General features: G+C 34.6%; 1 protein-coding gene across 1 annotated transcript in view; it reads right to left on the bottom strand.

The window, feature by feature from the left end:
• LOC138698526 (epoxide hydrolase 4-like) overlaps positions 1 to 2,324 on the bottom strand; it is a 34,489-nt gene extending 32,165 nt beyond the window's left edge. Inside the window, exon 1 of the mRNA XM_069824522.1 lies at positions 2,034 to 2,324. Coding sequence (XP_069680623.1) covers positions 2,034 to 2,234 — 201 coding nt within the window. The 5' untranslated portion in view covers positions 2,235 to 2,324. The remainder of the gene's footprint in view (positions 1 to 2,033) is intronic.
• Positions 2,325 to 23,653: the final 21,329 nt, after the last annotated feature.

Genomic DNA, 23,653 nt, shown 5'->3' with positions numbered 1-23,653 from the left:
GAGCTCATTTTGAAGCTGACATTTAGTAGGTTATGGTAAGAAGTGATCCTTATTTTTTATTGTACACAGAGAGACAGATAATCTGATTTTACTTGCTTTTAGGCTTTCTGGCTATTTGTAAAGAGGTAAAAAAATATTGAGAAAAAACCTTGCATTATTAAGAGGGATTCGGCATTGATTGGTTAGTGATACGGCAATAAGTTTCGAGAGTATTAAATAGATTATTTTCACACGCCTGGACTTGAACGGCGCAGTACCGCACGAACTGGCCGAGAGCTGATGATAAGCGAGCGTTGGGCGTCATTTTACTCCTGTGTTTATGAAAACCTGTGATAAAGCTAGCACAGCCATGCGCTGCTAGACGACACATCCCGTGTTTGTCTTCTGGCCTTGCTTGTCTTGGCTAGCTCCCGTCTCACAGTCAGCTGGTTAGTTCACGCGCGTACTATTTATTTTCTTTATATTTTCAATACTTTCTTATCAACATACCATCAGTAAAAAAATATGTGTTTCTTTGTATTTTCAATGCGGAATCTAACCATATATTTTAAAAATATTTTTTCCTAGCCAAAGTTGTCTTAATGAGGAAAAATTTAAATTTCTCCATTTCCATAAAAAGTAAGAAAATCCGTTTATATGTCAATATAAACTTTAATTTCTCAGCATGAAAATAAACCATGATTTTGATCATTGGGTGAAAGGGTTTCAGAGCTACAACAGTTTAAAGTTGCTAATTTTATGAAAATACGATACATTTAAATATTTTTATGCTCAACCATGCCGAAACGTAGTAATTATACACCTGGTAGCAGACCTTTAATGCATGTCATTAAAGTACACCTACTCATTAAAGGTCAGGTCTTTCAGCCAATGACGACTCAGGTTACAACTGTTCAGCCAATGACAGGTCAGCTTTCTACCGTTATAAAACCGCAAGTATCGATTATTCTCGGATATGCAATCGAAAGAGAATTAGCGAAAAGTCACGGAGGCTGGAAATCCAATACTGTCGCAGAAGGTTATGTTCTGTTACTATAATAATTAGCGTTAATTGTAAATAATATTCAAATAAATTCAATTTGTCATCTCGCTTTTCAATGTCTAATTTAATTTCAATGTTATCTCTATAGGTTCTTATGGCCTAGCAAGGTCAATGTGGACATCTGTTCCTCGGAAAAAATCAATACTTTCGCGTCTGCACACATCTCACAACATACGGGACATTGCTCAAAAATTAATAATATCAAGTTAGAAATATGGTCGAGCATAAAAAGTCGTATGAAACTCGCCTATAATGGTAATTAAGAAGCTCGTATGAAAATTATGAAACTCGCTTGCGCTCGTTTCATAAATATCCATACTCACTTCTTAATTACCTTCATTATAGGCTCGTTGCATAATATACTATTAATTTAAACACTATGGAGTTCTGATGCCTCAAACTTTGCACAAAGCATTATATCACAGTTGTAAACGGACAGAAAAAGTTTCATTGTATTTAGAAATTGTAAGGTTAATTTTCTCTATATTTCGATCGATTTGAGATGGAATAGCTCATACAGTAATATAATATGCACAGCGAGAGTAAAAAGATATGTTTTTGTTATTTTGGAGATAACATCGAATTTATTTCTTTGCGCGAAATAACACCGAATTAAGCAACATTTTATATCGAAATTTAAGATTTCTATTTACGTAAAATAGGATTCCTAATTATTATTATTATTATTATTATTATTATTATTATTATTATTATTATTATTATTATTAAAAGACGGTCAGAGCGTGGTGCCGACCACACCACCTCATTCTAGTGCCGAGGTCATGGAAAGCATGGGGCTCTACCTCCATGCCCCCCAAGTGCCTTCATGGCATGTTACGGGGATACCTTTATTATTATTATTATTATTATTATTATTATTATTATTATTATTATTATTACAAGTACTTTGTCAAGCAGTGAAGATTTGTATTGATACACGACAAAAAGGGCCCTCGTTTCCTGAGCAAGTTAATGCTTGAACAACACTCACTTCAATCGGCACGTAGCCATGGACGCCATACGCGGGATCGGTGAGGCACTCGGGCGCAGTCTCCCGATGCCGGACCCTCCAGAACATCCTCGTTGGGTGCAGAGCTATGCTGAGGCATAGTCGGGCGACGGCCACAGCGGCCGCGAAGAGGGCCACGCTGTACACGAACAGGGTGACGACGATGGTGCCTATGATCCCCATGGTGCTCGCGTGTTCGACTCTAGACCGCCGCGTCTGAAGTCCACAAAGCAACTGAAGATTCGAGGCAACCTCCCGACCGAGTGGATGGTGGCGTGTTCCACTTTATGTGACCGACATCAGCAACAAGTCTACCATCTTCTTGCTCATCTCCCTCTCCTAGCATCCCACCCAATCGCGTCAAGTCTCCAGTTCGAGTCAATGACCTGGCTACAGGACGGAAAAGTCTTCCGGTCGCTTCGAAATCAGGAATCGTGTTAGCCCTGACCGAGTTTCAAGATCGATCGGACAACACACTCTTTGATCATTAACTTCTGCTTGTTTAGATTGATGGGAAAACATCTGTAATAGACTATACGATCAGTATTTAGAAAGTAACGTTCTTAGGGCCAGTTTTATAAATAATAATTAACCTGGTCTCTTCAATATATACATGGATGAACTAATACGCCTTTGGTGTGAGGAGTACAAATTAGGAATTCAAATTTCAAGTTCCATGAGACTAAACACAGTTCTTTTCGCGGACGACCACGTATTAGTTGCAAACTCCGAAGACAATTTACAGATGGGTATATTTAAACTAAATAAAATCATGGAAGAACATGGCATGAAGATTTCGCCAGAAAAAAAACAAATAATGACATTTGAAGGTACAAACCCAATCCGAAGCAAAATTGTTGTTGAAAATGTGATTTTAGAACAGATAAATTCGTTTTCATACTTAGGATGTAATATATCATACGAAGGAGAGAATTATGTAAGCAGAAAAATTAACAAATTTTTACAAATATTAGGACTGCTAAACCATACCCTAAAACCAAGTTTAGTACAGAAACATTCCAGAATAAAGCTACATAAAACCCTTGCACTACCAACTCTCCTCTATGGAAGCGAAATTTGGGTTCTGAAACAAAGAGATATCAGGAGATTAAGAGCAGCTGAAATGAAATATCTGCGACGAACTGCAGGATACACACTTCTGGACCACAAGACGAACGAGGAACTCAACATGCAACCATTAGAAGAAAAAAATTACAGAATACAGAAACAGATGGCTTGAACACATTTCTCGTATGGAAGCTGGCCGGACACCCCAAGAAATGCTAAAATACCACCCTCAAGGACGACGACGACCTGGACGTCCACAGAAACGTCTATTGGATCCTGTATAGCTGGAACCGAAACAGGCCAACAATGGCCTAATTTCGTGCCTGGAATATGATGATGATAATTAACCTGGAGTCAAGCAATGAAATTTACCTTCAGTTAACTTCAAATATTTCTTTAGATCCTCTAAACTTTGACAAAAAAAATAGTTAAAATATGCTTAAAATCCTATTGATTACCCTTCTAAATTAATCTTTTCTGAATTTAAAGTATTTAAAATTGAGCAATTATGCAAATACACATTATTGAAGTATTATTACAAAATCGTAAAGATTATACATATATATATATATATATATATACACACACACACACACACACACACACACACACACACACACACACACACACACACACACACACACACACACACACACACACAATTTTCTTATATTTATAGTACTAGACGGACTGATAATTTATCCTTAAGAGAGCAAACATTTTTCACAACAGCACGTTTAAAACACAGTACTGGTCTACATTCAAGATTATATAATATTCCATTATTAAAATGCACCCTCTATTTTCAACACTTCCAGTCTTCTTTTGACAAGAAGACAGATTTCTATGTTACCTACTGTAATATAACTCCTATTGTAATATAAGTTTGTAAAATGGCTAGTTGTTAATTTGAAGCTCATAGACAGAATCTGATTAACTGCATTATACCAGCCGTTTGTATAAATTTCATATCTACTCGTATAAGGCTGTAATAGGGTTCAATTTTTATTTAAATATCAGGAAATTAACTGAGTTCTATTTCTATTTATGTTATATAACATTAATCCTAGTTAGGCTATGTGAACTCGTCTAATAGTGATATAAGATCACAGAAATATGACAGAAAATCGTGTTTGCAGAGAGTATTTACAATTGAATCGGTTCTTTCAAGGGCGTAAGTCAGGAAAAGTAAATTTGTGGGAAATCGAAAAACTATGTTAGAGAAAAACTCTCTGGAAATATATTCCGGACATGTGGGCTGATAGTTTAGGTTATAGTTTAGTTTTTAAAGTAATTATACGCATTATGTGGATACATAAGGTTTTATTGAGATTTAAAATATGAAAAAAAGCCGCCCTTTAAAAAAAAATAAATTTTATAACAAGTAAAATCAAATAAGATACAGATATTTTCGTGCTATTCTTGAATTACTTTACTGGAAATCATACGCAATCAACAAACAGATTGTATAATAATTATAAATAAAAAAATAGGAAAATGATGAAGAGAAATCAGTCTTTTCACTTGGGATGTAATTACTTTTCTCCAGTCATCTTACGTTGCATTACTGTCTGTAGGCCAGCTTAAAAGTTCTTCATAAAATACCGTATGCTCACTTGAGATGTAGGGCCTAGTTCTTCATTTTTTTCCAAGTCTTACACTTCTTTCTGTTTTATAAGGACGTCCTTGCTGGTAGACTGGGCTTGTTGGTAGAGGAGCAGATTCTCGCAGAAGTGCCACTGAGAATGCGTGGCTTACTAATTCATTGATATTACCAGGTACTTCGATGTATCCAACTCTGTCATATACAGGGTGATTCAAGAGGAAAAGTAAAAAATTTAGGATGTGAATTCTGAAGTCATTCTGAGTGAAAAAGTTCATGTGAATATAGGTTCGTTTTCGAACGGTTACGGAGATATGGCTCTTTGATTTCACAAAAAACTTCTGAGATTCCATTGTGCTAACTCGCATTTAGAGACAGATAACGGACAAATTTAAAGTTTATATTCACGTATGCATACATATCTAATATTCTAGATGTCGGGGTTGACGTTTTCGCGCGTTTTCAAAGGCACCTCCTCCTTCTTCAATGCACTGTTGCGCTCGGGCGTGAATCGCGCTGGTCGCTCGGGAGAGTTGCACGTGGCTGTCTTTATGCCGCATCCAAAATACGGTCGATTAGCTCTTCTCTCGTTTCCCCGTTCCTTTGCTATACCAAGTCTTTCATCCCACCCCATAGACAGTAAATACTCTTCGATATGGTACCCTTCTGTTCGGAAAGCGTCGTTCATTTTCAGCGGCGGCATGTAAGGTACTTCCATCGCACAAACCATAAACATACACAATATCGGCGTATTCTGCAGTCGAAAACTTATAAGGCATCTTGAAAAAAACAACCTAACACTTCCGATAACTGTACCTGTATAACTACTGTACTGTAGGTAGCTGACTGAACTGCTGTGAACCGATAAGTGATAGATATTTGTTGTGACATTTGTAATGCCCCACCACCCGGTTTGTTTCTCTTCTCTTATCTACAATGTAGATTCCAATGTTACGTCATTCATCGGTGATCTTGTCTCACGTCAGCAGCATATGATAGGCGTCTGATTCACATTGGGGCGAGACGTTTTACCAAAAAAAAAATGTATTTAGCTCCGCCATCGTTCGAAAACGGACCTATGTTCAAATGAACTTTTTCACTCAAAATGTCCTAAGATATCGTATCCTAATTTTTTTTACCTTTTCCTCGTGAATCACTCTGTATATACTCAAAGCGGAATAGGTACACATTGCAAAATTCATTATCTCATTTCTTTGTTTGTTCCTTCTTTCTTCAGAAACAGCAGTCTTTTTTTTTTAATGTTTCTTCTGTTTTCAGCTATTCGCACTCAATCACCACTGCCAATTGAATAGTTTTAAAACGATGCATGTCATTTGACTAGTGACCAATTAAAGCAAATTGTAACAACTCAACGAAAGTGTTATTGGCGCCCTTTCAAGCAAAAACGATGAATTTATCGATGTACTTTCGAAACTACGATAAAAATGTAAATGTCAAAAATGATGATTTATGCCCTCCAAGAAAATTAATTCAATTACATTGTTCGATATTTAATTGCCTTCACGTGTAACAAAAATGATTACAGAAGAAGAAGAAGCAAAAGGAGGAGGAGGAGAAAATGTTCGCAGTGATAAATAAATAAATAAAAATAAATAAATAAATACATACATAAATAAATAAATAAATAAATAGGTAAATAAATAAATATTACCGTAAACTCTTCAGCAACATACAGAGGTGAGCCTTCCTGGAGAGAAATAAAAAATAGGTTGCAGCCGCCAAATTACTCTTCAAGAAACGACCACTCATATAAATTGAGGGAAAGAAGGCAGAGGACGGACACTGGAAAGTTTTCTTTTCTCAATCGTAGGCCTACTATCAGGGACTGGAATGCTTTACCTGCAGACTTACTAAAGGCTTTACCAACAACCAAAAATGTATTTAAAAATAGGCTTAAGGGCTTTACTAATAGACGGTAATTATACACAGTATTTAAAGGGTGTAAATGATATGTTGTTATTGAAGTGTTGTATCAGTGAAGAATTATGTTGTGTCAGTGAAGTGTGTAGTGTAAGTGAAACATGTTCCTGTCAGTGAAGCTTTATAGTTTATAGTGGCGATGCAAAGTATTTGAACATTGAAATGTTTTTGAAGTGTTAGTGAAATCAGGATAGAATCAGTGATATGTGTCGTAGTTCCAGTGCATTGAGTGAGTTGACAGCGAAATGAGTGTAATGTTAAAAGGCACTTGTGCAGATATGAACATATCATACTCATGGGTTTTAGTTCGAACTTAGGTTTAAGACACAAATTAGGTTTATTTAAAATGTTATTTTAAGTGATCGTTTCATTTAATTTAGGATATTCCCTGTTGTTATTATTATTATTATTATTATTATTATTATTATTATTAATTATTGTTAGTATTAATTATTAGTATTATTATTAATTGTATTTTTAATTAATAAGTTTATTATTGTCATTATTGAGTGTAATTAGTTACCACTGCCACCGGGTATATACCCATTGCAGTGTGAATAAATACATACAATATCCTTAATATTTGCGCTGTTTTCGAGGCGTTGCATAATATTTAATTTGTCAGAAATACTCAGACGTGAACGTGTTTGTGACATGATGCATTACCGGTAGGCGGGGACTTGGATTCTCGTCACAGCAGACCACGTTGCACTCTTTTGCTGCTTTCTGTAGACTCAAACGCATTCTACTAAGTCGACGGAGCAGTGTACTATGAAATTCAGCATGCACGTTCGGTGACATAAACGGAAATCAACAATCCGTTATTGTTCGTGACTTAGCGGGCAAGAACTTAGAGGCACCAGATCGCAATAGATTTATGTCGGGATCTATCTGCGGTTCATAATTTGTCCACGTAGAATCTCCACGATTCTGATGGTAACAGGGAATCTATAAAACATAACAGAACTCTAAGCTGTAACAACTCACAGTTAGGGCACTATAGCGGATAACATCTAGCAGATAGTGTGTGATTGAATAATATAATATCCCATTGTTTTCTTCGTCTCACGAAGAAGAAGACTCGAGTTTCATAGCGGCCAGGATATGCAGCGTAACCGTAATGTTCTTTCATTGTTTCTGCTGTTCGCTGTCCCACATTCGAAGTGTTAGACTGACGGCAGTCATGAATGGTGAAAGATATCAAAACTGGTTTCTGCTAGGAGAGATCTTTAAGCTCGATTTGTTTAATATTCAGCGGCGTGGAAAAGGTCAATCTCATTTCCTAGTTCTCAGATTCTGAAAGTGCATTACACTGAAGGTCAGCTCGAGCGTGAAGATTCTGCCCTAGAAGAAAATAGAATATAACAAAGCACGAAGGATGATATCAATGCAGCACTTGCACGAAAGGATTGGCTACTCCACACCAGCTTTATTATTATGTATGTTTAAATCAGGGTTTAGGTTAGAAAAGAAATAATTGTCGTAAAAATGCACAAAAGAGAAATTATATTTGTGCAAATTGCGAAATGCTTGTACAATATTATAAAATAACTAGCAGTATCCGTGCGCTCCGCTGCACCCGTTAGAAATAAATATAAAGTAATTACATAATTAAAATAGGACGTTTGATCCAGGGAACATTCGTGTTTGATAGAAGAATAAATCGTTTAATATGTTACATAATTTAAATTGTATTTAAATAATTGAAATGCGGTCATTTTGGTCCAGAGAGCAATCATTTGGTGCAATGACAATTCCTTTAACATGTTTTTTTATTGTTATTACATGCAACCTTAGTTTAATGGAGATTGACATATCATTTAGTTTTAATGTGTATACTTTATATTACTTGCTATATGTTTCAGAAGTTACTGTAATAACATTGTAGAATTATGTCCATCTAGAGAAACTACACTTTCCAATGGTGAAATAATAATTAAACAATTAATTAGCTTCCGATATTACTTCATACAAACACAGAAACATTCTCTTAGGCTATGTTTAATAGCTTTCGATTGTTGTTGTCCAAGGCCCCTTATAGACGAAGTCATTTGTTTTTATTTCAGTACAGCGCCTTAGATGGTGTCGTTATTGTAATTTTAAAACTCATTTATGTCATTAAATATCTGTCCTATCAAAATTTTGTATGGAATAAAACTTATCGGAAATTATTTTTAAAGAAACTTTTGTTATGTAATATTTGTCACGATAATCAATAACAAGCGAGATATTTCGATTTATTTAATTCAGGCCACCTTATAACCCCCCTTTTAAATAAAGTATTTTTGAATGCCATATAGCCTAAAATCTAAGTTACAACGAACTTAATTTATATTACAATTTTCATATAAATCGGTTCAGCCATTATCGCGTGAAAAGGTAACAAACATCCAGACAGACATACATACAAACAAAAATGTCAAAAAAGCGATTTTCGGTTTCAGGATGGTTAATTATACATGTTAACACCAATAATTTTTGGAAAATCGAAAATTACCAGAAAAATTTCGGCTACAGATTTATTATTAGTATAGAAGATAATATTGTGCAGAACGATAAAATTAATGAAGTATGCAGAAACAAAAAGTTACAGTATGTAATTTGTTTCTTGGCGTTTTATTACTTTCAATCCATCTTACCACTCTCTAGATATACTTACGTAAATACGTATATTTAGAATCAATTACTGCCGAATTTACGTCACATTAAAATACGTTATTTTATGGGCACTCTAAACATTGAAATTCTTTACTAGTAGGCCTTCAAGATTTATTGTTAGCAGAGTGCTAACTCTTTTTATTGAAAGGCGGTTTCTAATTCCAGTTTTTACAAGATTCATGCAACTAAATCCTCGCTCACAATTTACAGTGTGCGATGGAATTATATAAATCAATTAGAAGAAATTGTTCACTCAACTTACATTAACTGCACCAACTCTTTGAAATCAATTCCTGAACATCTATTGCTCAATACCTTTTTGAACATTGCTCATGCCATTAGCATTTCATTTAAATTCAGATTAGTTCAAACACATCTCTGATTTCATTTTCTCCATTACCATCTTCGTTTCTGAAGTCCAATGTGGTTGTCGCATTTTTGCACATTTAAATTGAAAGTTTGTTGCATTTTTAGAAGTCGAGAAGCAAAATGCAACAAAAGCGACTGTGGCTTAGACCCTGGTTTAAATACATAAGGGTGAACCTTAAGTAATGCTATTAATTTCAGGAGGTTATTCTTTGACATATTTCAAACTAAAATGTTTAATACAATTTTGCTCGTTTTATATGAAACATTTCATAGCGTGTTTTTTGGAAAGCCTTTGATTTAATTCCCAATATGCTCGGTCAATTTAAGAGAGCAATGCATTATGATAATAAATGATTGAAAGAATTTTAATTCTGTCCTTTAAATGTGCCGAAATTTGATCCGAACAAATGTAGCTTTTCGTTCTGCAAAGAAATTTTTCAATGATACATTAGTTCGGATTAAATATGAAATATTTTGATCGATCAACAGCACTAATATGTATGTAAGGTTGAATACACTGAATGTCATCTTCGTCATCTATTATAGAATTAATAACTAAAGAAGCCACATTACACGAACAAATTATCGATTACTATCGATTAGTAGGGATCGGGTATCTTTGAACGTTTAAAGATATATGACCTATGATTTTATTGTCGTGTAAGCGAACTTTCTAACCATAGGATAAGTCAGAACCAAAGATATAGTTCTCAATAGGTAGCATCATTATTGGGGCGGTTAAAAAGTGTCAGGGAAGATTATGATGTAGATTAAGCATAAATTATTCTCAGAATTGACAATGTCAGTGGTTTCCAGCCAAACCCAGTGTTGTTTTACAATTAGCAGAATTTTTTTTTTAATAACATGCCACATTTACAATCTGTCTACTATAGGCATTAAGTAAATATTATAAAGGAATATGACATGAGTGGAGATGTTATCCCATGACAACACTCCAAAAGAAAAATAACAATGTTTTAAATAGCTGTATTAAAAATGAATGGAAGGTCAAGAGCATTGGTCCTTTTAAGTCTTCTTATTGTTTGACTATTATCCAGCAAATTTAATGCACGATGATTCGGATGTTGATTTAATCGGTGCAGGTATTTTTTGCTGAACTTAGAGATCTCTTCTTTTACAGTTGAAATGTTTAGGTCACGATGAATGACATCATTACGTACGTACCATGGTGCAGTGACAATGGAACGTAAAGTTTTGGACTGATACCTCTGCAGTATTTCAATGTTTGAGTTGCTAGCAGTTCTCCACAGTTGGATGCCGTATGTCCAGATCGGTTTTAGTATGACTTTATAAACAAGAAGTTTATTTTCTAATGACAGTTTTGATTTACAGTAGGTCCCAATAACCAATAGATTTTTGATGTTTTAAAATGTATTTCTTTACGTTTAGTTTCAATATGTTTTCGCCATGTTAAGCGGCGATCTAAGTGCATACCTAAATATTTAACATCGTCTGCTTCAAGAAGTATTAGCAGAAATGGATGAAAATATATTGAATTCTATAATGCGATTATATTTATGTACAATTGGCCACATTGACTATTATCTTCGCCATCTATTCATAGAAGTAATAACTAAAGGAGCCACACTTACATGAACAAATTATCGATCGCTATCGATTAGTAGGAGTTAGGTATATTTGAATGCCAGTATACCAAGAGTTCAGTTAGTTATCCTAGAGCTACGCCGATGCCTCCGTGGCCAATCCTCCGACACTTCTCTTCAAATTCCATCTCGCTATTACAAATTGCATCTCTGCAAATAACAGCTTCGTGACCGTTCAGATTATACGTTTTCCTTTATTCACTGGATTTGTTTGTTGGCAATTCCATTGCGATAGAAATGTGGTTTGTTCCTTAAGAAAATTACCCTGACCTGCTGTAAGAAATGAGTAAAACGACAAGCAAAAGGTGATAGCGCTTCTTAGGCTTTTCGGGCCAGTTTCTGATCTTTTTCGCCGTGTAACGTCTATGTATATTCCACCTACCTTAATCGAAAAGATGAAAGGATTTAGTGGAACGATTTCTTACACTGACGTTATTCGACTTTGGTTGCGTTGGAAACGCTTACGACTTAACATCATATTGCGATAAACTCAATAATGTGGACGAGTCTATTCCTATACTACAGGGTAGTCCGCATATTTCCCATGTTCAGTTTTAAATGGGAGAATGTTTTTACGTCTACGTCATATATTTCTTTGTCAAGCCTAACCAAAGGGGAATGATTTTAATTTGCGGTACTTTGGAATTTCTGAGTAGTTTCGCACTTAGTATTTTAATTTTGAAATGATGTCCGTGCAATTGTAAAAACATGCAGACTAGTATTTTGTCATGTAAACGGACTATTCTACAAAAATAATAAAAAACGAGTCAATTCTACTACCGGTATATGGGTTTAAGGAGTCTATAACATATTTCATTGCTTCAAAATTATTTACTTACTTATAAATGGCTTTTAGAGAACCCGAAGGTTCATTGCCTCTCTCGCATAAGCACGCCATCTGTCCCTAACCTCAGCAAGATTAATCCAGTCCCTAGCATCATAACACACCTCCTTCAAATACATTTTAATATTATCCTGCCATCTACGTCTTGGCCTCTCCAAAGCTCTTTTTACTCAGACCTTCCAATTAACACTCTATATGCATTTCTGGATTCACCCATACGTGCTACATGCCCTAACCATCTCAAACGTCTGGATTTAATGCTCATAATTATGTTAGGTGAAAAATACAATGTGTGCAATTCTGCTTTGTGTAACTTTTTCCATTCTCCTGTAACTTCATCCCTCTTAGCCCCAAATATTTTCCTAAGCACCTTATTCTCGAACCTCTATTTCTGTCTCAAAGTGAGAGTCCAAGTTTCACAAACATAAAGAACAACCGGTAATATAACTGTTTTATAAATTCTAACTTTCATTTTTTTAAAGCAGACTGGATGATAAACAACTTCTCAGCCGAATAATAGTAGGCATTTCCCATACTCTTGTCTTGTCTTTACTCTTTCGAATTCTGCACACTTCAACACTAAATTACCTTTCGTATCGTTTGTTTTATCTATACTCTAACTACGACGTAAATACCAGACCACTTATCTGTGGCGCGTTAGTATACCACTTCACAGAACATCTCGTTATTCATCATCTTTTACAGTATCCACCTCGCGACAATGGAATTCCCTGTCACAAAGTATTAGGGACTGCAAGACAATAAACACTTTTAAAAACAGCTTAAAAGATAACCTTCTTAGCATTTCACTCCACTCATACTGATTTAAACTATCACTGACTATATTGTTACTCTTTCGTTTAGACATCATCCTGATAGTGCTGTATTTTCAAAATTGTCTCATAATAATCTCTTTCTATTATCTAACATTATTTGAAATATATTAACATTTTATGTATTTTAGCTTAATTCTGCTACATGGTTTGTATTTCAGTGTTTAATTAATAGTTCATAGTATTTTTTTGTTTATAGCTCTTATCTAAAGCAAATTGTTGAATTCTTTGTAAGTTCTGGTTGAGTGGAAGAGAAGGCCTTACGGCCTTAACTCTGCCAGCTAAAATAAATTATTATTATTATTATTATTATTATTATTATTATTATTATTATTATTATTATTATTATTCGTTTAATTTCCTCTCGAATGTCATTTATATTAATTGTTAATATTACTCCAAAGTATTTGAATTTTTCCATCTTTTCAAAGGCTAAATTTACAATTTTTATAATTCCATTTCGTAATGTGTTCTGGATACGAGACACTTTATTTTTTCGGGATTTACTTCCAAATCTATCTCCTTGACGATATGTGTCACAGAAAGAACAGCATCTGAAGTCTGATTAGTGGAATATATAGCTAGTATGCAAAGTATGAATTGGGGAAGAAGGAACTGGTTACCCTATCCCATTATCTCCTGGCCTAGTTGCCTCATGAGTGATGCCTTATTGGTGTTACTTACGAGGTTCAAACCTGTCTTCGGGCAGTTTACTAAACAACAAGAAACCGTGCTGGATCAAAACGAAATTGCATGAGAGACTCCTGACAATGGAGAAACGCCGATGTGATATAAATAACCGCATATGAAGTTACAACGAAGAGAAACCAAAACGCGGCACATGTGCCACTTACGAGAAACGAGAAAGTTTCAATTGAACGCGCGTACTCATTTTTTTTTCGTAAAAAACAATCTATTCCACACTTCCCCACGCGAGAGCTTCGCCAACGTGGAAGCTTATAGATGTGGGCTTCAACGCTGCCTCGGGCATTCGAGTTGTGTACAGCGTAAAGTCCATGTATGTACAAGAAAGTACTGTACGGGCCGATTGTATAAACCATTTAATCTTAGATCAGAGGTTAAATTGATCCTTGTTCTAGCTGAACTTGGAATTTTGTGTTGTATAAAGTCTAATCTGAGATTAATTTGTCTCCAACTAAAGTCAACTTTGACTGAAGAAATTTCTCCGATTAAGTTAGATGATCCAAGTTCAGTTATTTCTTTTCTGTTTGAAATATACGAGTGGTAGATTGTGCAAATAGAATAACCATTGTTATTAATATTAATAGATATGGTAGTTACACTTATATATATATATATATATATATTTTTTTTTTTTTCAATTTCTTGCCTTAATACACAAACAATCTTATATTTTATAAGGCTCTATCGTGTTCAGCAGTATCAAATAATATAACCTATAATTATATTATGTTTATAACGACCATTAATTATTAATGGATGTGATAGGTACATTCATAAATTTTCAATTTGTCGTTTTATAAAGCTTTATTATGTTTAGCAGTATCAAACACCATAACATGATAACAATTTGGAGAACAGTCAACCTTCTTCTTATTGTCCGCCATTATTTACATTGCACAAATAAACCAGTGTCTCCAACAGTGTGTACGGAAAGTCGCCAAAAAGTAGTTGTAAAGTCGCAAGATTTCTCATTAATCAACAAAGAAAGATTAAATTTTGTCACTATGGGGTGCTAAAAAGTTCGCTAAACACCTATTTATGCAATACAAAAGTTAAAAGAAATTGTTATTGAAAAAGAGTTAAAGTCGCTAGATTGGTAACACTGAACAAACTTGTACAACATGGTCCGCGCATCACATATTTCACCTGTTTATGCGATGTTGCCAAATCCTTTTCACGTGAACTTAGATTGCATTTGAACCAAGGTAATTGATCGCAGAAAAGTTTTATACAATAGAAGAAGTGTCTGAACTCGGTTCACTTTTCGATCTTCGATCAAAGTTGATCTTTAGTCAGAGAGTTTTATACAATTGGGCCTACAAGTAATAAGCCTGGATCAGAAGTATTAGATACCGCTATTACAGAACGCTCTGAGGATAAAGCGATAGTCATATGAGAGGTCAGACATAAGAATAGTTACTTTGCTCTCGAACAAATGATAGTTTGGTTATTACAATGATGGCTATTGGAACCCAGATTATCGTGTTCAAAGTCAGCCGAGAATGACGGATTTTAAAAAGAAACAAAGCCTGAGATTGGTTTCCTGGAGAAGGAAAGTAAAGCTGAAGTCGAGTGTTGTAAATTTACGGAAAATAAAATAACCCTATTTCTGATAGAGGACTCTAGGGCCCGATTGTATAAACCATTTAATCTTAGATCAGAGGTTAAATTGATCCTTGTTTCTGCTGAACTTGGAATTTTGTGTTGTATAAAGTTTAATCTGAGAATAATTTGTCTCAAACTAAAGTCAACTTTGACTGAAGAAATTTCTCCGATTAAGTTAGATTATCCAAGTTCAGTTATTTCTTTTCTGTTTGAAATATACGAGTGACAGATTGTGCAAATAAAATGTCCATTATTATTAATATTAATAGATATGATAGGTACATTTATATATATTTCTTTCAATTTCTTGCCTTAATACACAAACATTCTTATATTTTATAAGGCTCTATCGTGTTCAGCAGTATCAAATAACATAACCTATAATTATATTATGTTTATAACAACCATTAATTATTAATGGATATGATAGGTACATTCATAAATTTTCAATTGACTGTATTACTAAACGAAAATTGTTGTTTTATAAAGCTTTATTATGTTTAGCAGTATCAAACACCATAACATGATAACAACTCGGAGAACAGTCAACCTTCTTCTTATTGTCCGCCATTATTTACATTGCACAAAAAATCAGTGTCTCCAACAGAGTGTACGGAAAGTCGCCAAAAAGTAGTTATAAAGTCACTAGATTTCTCATTATCAACAAAGAAAGATTAAATTTTGTCACTATGGGGTGCTAAAAGGTCACTAAATCCCTATTTAAGCAATATAAAAGTTAAAAGAAATTGTTGTTGAAAAAGAGTTAAAGTCGCTGGATTGGCAACATTGAACAAACCTGTCCGCGCATCACGTATTTCACCTGTTTATGCGATGTTGCCAAATCCTTTTCACGTGAACTTAGATTGCATTTGAACCAAGGTAATTTGATCGCAGAAAAGTTTTATACAATAGAAGTGTCTGAACTCGGTTCACTTTTCGATCTTCGATCAAAGTTGATCTTTAGTCAGGGAGTTTTATACAATTGGGCCTAGGAAATATTCATTAGCCATTTTTCGCCCACGTTCAATTTCGTCGCTGAACAAGCTCTCAGTTAATTTGAAGTTATAGCTGATTTTGACGTTAGTCGCTAGCTTTATCTGTCGCCAACTTGATGCTTTCCCGAAGCGAATATCTGACGAACAGTGCGACAGGGAAGTCTCTCCGCACTGGGGACAGCGGAATGTATGCGCTGTAATGTAATTAGACGGAACCATATACAAATATTATTTTGTTTTATTTTACTAATACCGTTAGCTAAGCAATCCCCACTCAAGGATGTGGCAATGACCCCGCCCGGCTGATGCTACCAATCAGTATCATTTTATAGAAAAAAGCTTGCAAAACTTATTAACTATAACTATAATTGAAAAATATAGAAATAATTGGTACGACCATATAACAAGAATGCCCAACGACAGGATACCTTTCAGAACATGCTGTTATAGACCTACACGAAGAAGACGAGTGGGAAGACCAAAGAAACGTTGGAGAGACCAGTTTGACGGATAAAATTCTGGACGCGGAACAGGTCATCGGCCTAAACCTTGAAGTTACTGATGATGATGAGCTTATTATATATATATATCTTTCACGTGTTAAATTTTTATGTTACCTTGTTAACATGTTTCGACCCGTTATTGGTCATCTTCAGAATTGGTCGTAGCTGGTCTTTTCGCCTTTTGTTTCGTTTCCTGTGGGGTGTGTTTGTGTAGTGTAATGTGGGGTCAAATAGTGTGTGTGTGTGTTCTGAAATTGAGTTGAGTGTTGAGAATTTCGTTTGGATGTGTTTTTGTGTGTCTGTTATACCTGTATGTGATATTGCAATTTAATTTCTTGAATGAGGTTGCAATCGTGTGTGTTTTTGTTTTCGTATGTTAGTGTGATGTATTTTTTGTGTTCTTGTGTTTGTGCTGAATTCTTATGTTTTTTGTGATTATGTTTTGTCTTTGGTATTATCACAGTCTACTATATACAGTCACGAAGCTCAATATGTAGTAAAAATGCAAACATGGGTAGTTGCCCACCACTAGGATCGCTACTATCGCCTCATCATCGCAGATCTCTCTCCTAGTAGACGACAAAATATGTTATACTTTCGTTGTGTTCTTTTGGAAAAATTAACACCTTCCTTCCATTATTGAAATATTAAATGCATAAAGTTAATTTATGAAGTATATTAAATTCCACCATAAACTCGAAGATACCTGCAAGAAATAGGTTAATATCATTTTTGTTTGTGCAAAACGAACTGAAATTTACTATAATCGCTTCACTCATTCAAGATTATAGCGATAATTTGTATGTATTTATTTACACTGCAAGTGGGCAAGCACCCGGTGGCAGTGGTATATACAATATTAACAATACACAGTTAAAATGATAAGCAATACACAATAAAATTTACAATACATAATAAAATTTACAACACATATACAATTTTATACACAATACAATAAGAATACACAATACAATTTAACACAATAATAATAAAACATAAAATAAAACACCTAATTTTACAACACAATCTACATGATTATGTATAGGTCCTACATAATTTTCAATAGTCTTTCACTTTACTCTCATCTCATTCCCTGTAGTGGCACTATGACGCATTTCACTGACACTTTAGCACACATTTCACTGACACTCTGTAACACATTTCACTGACACTATAGAACACATTTCATTGACGCTATAAATTATCACTGATCGGAACTGTTCACTGCACTGTAAAACCATAACTTCACTGACTCACCTCGCTTCACTGATACAACAGTTCAAATAAGTCAAATAATTACATCCTTATGCATACTTATAAACAGAACTACATTTAAACTAAACATTTCTAGTCTAAGGCCCTTTTACACGCTATTTTTAAATAATTTACAATTCAAACCAAGGAAGTAAACTCGTCAGGCTAGATAAATACATGCCACCTTAAAAAATTAAATGTTGAATGTCACCTTAATTTTAATTTTCACTTTATACACAACTCTTTAAATTATTCTTGAATCTCCTTAAGGAAGGACAGCCCTCAAAGACCGCTGCAGGTAGGTCATTCCAATCATTTATAGTTCTATTTAAAAATGAGAATTTACCTACATCCGTTTTCTGTTTCCTACATTTGATTTTAAAATCATGATCGTTCCTACCATAGTACGTTGGCTTTTCTAACCGAGCCGTTATGTCTACCCATGCTTTCTGACCTAGATGTGCTCTATACAATGATGTTATTCTAGTTTTCCTACGTCTGTTTTCCAAAGTTTCCCATTTAAGTTCTTTTATCGTATCGTTCCCATCTTCTCTTTTACCTTTAACAAATTTAGCTGCCCTATACTGGATTCTTTCTAAGGAATTTATCTGATATATTCTATAGGGATCCCAACATGTAGTTCCGTATTCCATTAACGGTCGCACTAATGTTAGATATGCTATTTCCCTCGATTTGGGGCTAGCCTTTCTCAAGATTCTCATAATAAAGTGAAGTGCCCTCCATGCTTTGCCTGTAACATTATCAACATGCTCTCCCCAAGAAAGTTTGGAGTTTAAATACACTCCTAGGTATTTACAACATTGTTCTTGCGGAATTACAACACCACTGAATTCGTAATTAAGACTAGTTTCCTCTCGGGTTTTACAAAATGTTATAGATTTACTTTTAGAACCATTTATTTTCATCCTATGCTTTAACGCCCAGTTAACTATGAAACCAATAAATATTAATTTTCATTTCCCTTTACAACAATAATAATGGAAGTATGAATTAATGGAGTAACTTACGTGTACCGGTACTTGTAGTGTAGGCTTACGTAGTTAATAAAGTGGGATGAGGTTAAGCAATAATAATCACACCAGAATTGGAAATAAAACGTGATCAATAGCTTTTATTGTAACATAAAGTAACAAATAAAAATAACAACAAAATTAACAGTTATAATTAAAAACATATCCTTTGAAAAAAAAAAGTAGGCCTAAGAAATAATAATCCCACCAGAATTGAAAATAAAACGTGATCAATAAATTTCATTAAAGCAAACTTAATTTTTCTACGTCTCTAGTAAAATATTATTCCAATTATTGTATTTTAGCCATTAACATTTTCATTACAACCAATAACGAACATTTCACAAGCATCAATGTGAAATAGGCAACGAGCTAGCACTCGATGGAAATACGACACAGTCCAAAGTCGACCGTGGACAGTCTATTGTTTCTAGTTGCTAACCGCTTGGAGCGCTTTATCGCGAGATTTGCAAAAAAATCACCTCAAGCTTCGCGACTGTATATAGTAGACTGTGGTATTATGTTGTCTATTATGTTGGGGTTGTATCCGTTTTCCTGTGCTATGTATTTGATTGTGTTTAGCTCTTCTTTGTAAGCATGTTGGTTCTTTGGTATGTTGAGTAGTCTGTGTACCATTGTTCGGAATGCAGCTTGTTTGTGCTGTGTTGGGTAATTGGATGTGTTGTGTATGTGTGTTGTTGTTGTGAGTTTTCTGTAGACTTTGAATCAAATACAATTACACAGACACACAAAAACACATCCAAACGAAATTCTCAACACTCAACTCAATTTCAGAACAGACACTCTCTTTGACCCCACAATACACTACAAAAACACACCCCCACATGAAACAAAACAAAAGGCACCAAGACCAGCAACGACCAATTCTGAAGATGACCAATAACAGGTCGAAACATGTTAACAAGGTAACATAAAAATTTAACACGTGAAAGATATATAATACGTTTTCCAAAGTGATATAGTGTTAAAAGTTGTGTAATCAAGATGTATTATGTAGAAAAAAGTTGTTTGAATAATATTGATTTATTATTGCAGAAAATAAAGAAAAGGTTCCGTCACAGATTTTACAAGATTTGTGAACTCACTTCACACCTTATTAACAAAAATTGTAAAACTCAGGTCTCTGCCTTAAGCAAAAAGAGATTCATTCTCATAGTGTCCATGTGAAAGCTATGTAAATCTCATGGCATCCAATTAGTTCACAGAAACATAATCGGTAAATATTTCATAGCGTTTATTCCATGTCACGGGTGTTATAGATGAGTTAATGTCCTTCATTTTTCCAACTAGCCGTACCCGTGCACTCCGCTGCACCCGTTAGAAATAAATATAAAGTAATTACATAATTAAAATAGGACGTTTGATCCAGGGAACATTCGTGTTTGATATAAGGATAAATCGTTTATTATGTTATTTAATTTAAATTGTATTTGCATAATTAAAATGCGATCATTTTGATCTAGAGACCACTCATTTGGTCATAAAAATTATTTTAGGAAATACAGGAAACGAATGTACAGAATAGCCTATCAAGTTTTCTGTGCATAAGAATCTATTTTAATCTTACCTGGCCTCGATTCACTCAGAAGTTACTGTAATAGCATTACAGCATTATGTCCATCTAGAGAAACTACACTTTCCAATGATGAATTAATAATTAATTATACAAATCGGTTAATTTAGCTTCCGATATTACTTCATACAAACACAAGAACATTCTCTGTAGGCTATCTTTCATAGCTTTCGATTGTTGCTGTCCAAGGCCCCTTATAGACGAAGTCATTTGTTTTTTAATTCATTACACGGCCTTAGATGGCAGTTATTTTAATTTTAAAACTCATTTATCTCATTAAATATCAATCATATCAAATTTTTCAAGGAATAAAACTTATCGGAAATTATTTTTAAGGAAACTTTTGTTATGTAATATTTGTCACGAAAATCAATAATAAGCGAGATATTTCGATTTATTTAATTCAGGCCCCCTTATAACCCCCCTTTTAAATAATGTATTTTGAATGCCATATAGCCTAAAATCTAAGTTACAACGAACTTAATTTATATTCCAATTTTCATCGAAATCCGTTCAGCCATTATCGCGTGAAAAGGTAACAAACATACAGACAGACATACAAACAAAAATTTCAAAAAAGCAATTTTCGGTTTCAGGGAGATTAATTATATTTGTCAGGACCAATTATTTCTGGAAAATCGAAAATTACTAGAAGAATTTCGGCTACAGATTTATTATTAGCATAGATTTCAAAACAACTGTGACATTTCTAAGTCAAAATATTCACTTGGACTGTAAAATTGCTGATTATTAACCCGAACTACTTAAAATAAATTCCAAAAAGAATATAGTAAAGAGTAAAACGTTTCTTCATACTGGCATTAACAGTGCAGGCTCTTAAAATATTTCTTCAACAATAACTCCTTGAAAAACATACATTAACAGCTGATCTTTCTATGAGTAAGTGCTGCAAACTTTAGAGAAACAAAAAGTACCTATTATCTAGCCAAGACCACTTAGATTCAATGCCTATAAAACTTGTAAAATATTTTCCTTTTGAAAATGCAACATTAAGATATTTAAATTTAGAGCCTTAACTATGTTTTACTAATAATAAACAAATATTTCTGAAAAATAATTTTAATCGGAATTCCCAGTTTGCCTGGAATGGCTGAATATCGAGATGGCGTCTTTGAGACTTCAAACGTCCTTAAAATAATGATCATCCTTCAATTAAGGTTACCTTGGAAGCACAGTAACCTTAATTGTCAACTGGAAGGCACCGGTATGTCAATTAGACAGAGTACTTTCCTTTTCCGACTGGTCGACATAAGAGTGGACCACAATGAGGACACAACTAGCATATATCTGTTTTAAAAATCGATCGTCCACTTTTTGTTGCGTTTGGGTATAGAGCTGTTCGAAATTATGATTTCCTGCTTTTTGTCACATGCCTGTGCTACCTCGTTACCTACTGCTACATGAGAGTACGTTCACCTCCAGCGTGTCATCTGCTACAACCGCGCACCAAACCTGTAATTACAGATCCTCAACGAAGGCACCTGGGTTTGAGCCTGAGCAGTTTGCACAGGGCTTGAAATGCAGAGAAAGTAACACAGGCTGCGACAATTTTGCTGCACGGAATATTTTATATATCATAAGTCAAATCGAGTGCCCTGATTTCGAAAATAATAATAATAATAATAATAATAATAATAATAATAATAATAATAATAATAATAATAATAATAATTCTTTCTCTCAGTTTAACCTCTCCCTTCTAGGTGCATTTACACGACCCACGCCACCTGGGCCTTACAGGGCCGCGACCTGTCGGGAGAGGAATTAATCTATGGATCACATACATACTTTTTTGACCACACAAGGACATGGAGGGCCTCCCCGGACGAGGGATCAGCTCTATGCCAGGGCCACCTCCGATACAACACAAACATTTAAGACATTACACAGCATTCACTCACACATATGAAAGGATTAAGGGAAGGATCGCCGTCCATGGCCGGACTTTCAAGAGGTACAATCCCGGCATTTGCCTGGAAATAACTGAGCAAACCATGAAAAACCTCAGTTAGGATTGCCGGCCAACTTATTGCTAGAACAAAGAAACATTTTTTTTTATAAAAATCACTCTAGAGCGCCCAGAAAAAGTTGGCCTACATACTCGTGCACGGGAAGCATTCCACAAAATTTTAAGATAGCCTAAGTATTTTATTAATTAAGAGAATAAAAAGTAAAAAGAGAAAAAGAAAAACACAAATATTATAATTATTATTGAAACTTTATATTTTCTCCCTAAACAATAAGTCTTACTCTACAATTTGGAATTTCTCGTTAGAGATCTTTCCTTCTCCACTCTGTCCTAGAGTAGTGATAGACAGAGTTTTTGTCATCACACTTCTCTAGCTGAAAAGGCGGATTGAAGGCGAAACAGAGAAAACGCGAAACAAGAAACAGAGTTTTCATTCTTAAAATAAAAGTTTGTGTTTTCACAGAACTTTGCCAAATCCTTTGATTGCATTTGATATTTTATGCTCGACCATGCCGAAACGTAGTAATTATACACCTGGTAGCAGATCTTTAATGCATGTCATTAAAGTACACCTACTCATTAAAGGTCAGGTCTTTCAGCCAATGACGACTCAGGTTACAACTGTTCAGTCAATGACAGGTCAGCTTTCTACCGTTATAAAACCGCAAGTATCGATTATTCTCGGATATGCAATCGAAAGAGAATTAGCGAAAAGTCACGGAGGCTGGAAATCCAATACTGTCGCAGAAGGTTATGTTCTGTTACTATAATAATTAGCGTTAATTGTAAATAATATTCAAATAAATTCAATTTGTCATCTCGTTTTTCAATGTCTAATTTAATTTCAATGTTATCTCTGTAGGTTCTTATGGCCTGGCAAGGTCAATGTGAACATCTGTTCCTCGGAAAAAATCAATACTTTCGCGTCTGCGCACATCTCACAACATACGGGACATTGGTCAAGGTCAGATACAATGAAAATGA

This window comes from Periplaneta americana, chromosome 4 (genome assembly GCF_040183065.1).
Source record: "Periplaneta americana isolate PAMFEO1 chromosome 4, P.americana_PAMFEO1_priV1, whole genome shotgun sequence".
NCBI classification, from domain to species: Eukaryota; Metazoa; Arthropoda; class Insecta; order Blattodea; family Blattidae; genus Periplaneta; species Periplaneta americana.
Note: the sequence above shows the minus strand (reverse complement) of the source record. Positions and strands in the feature narration are given on the sequence as shown.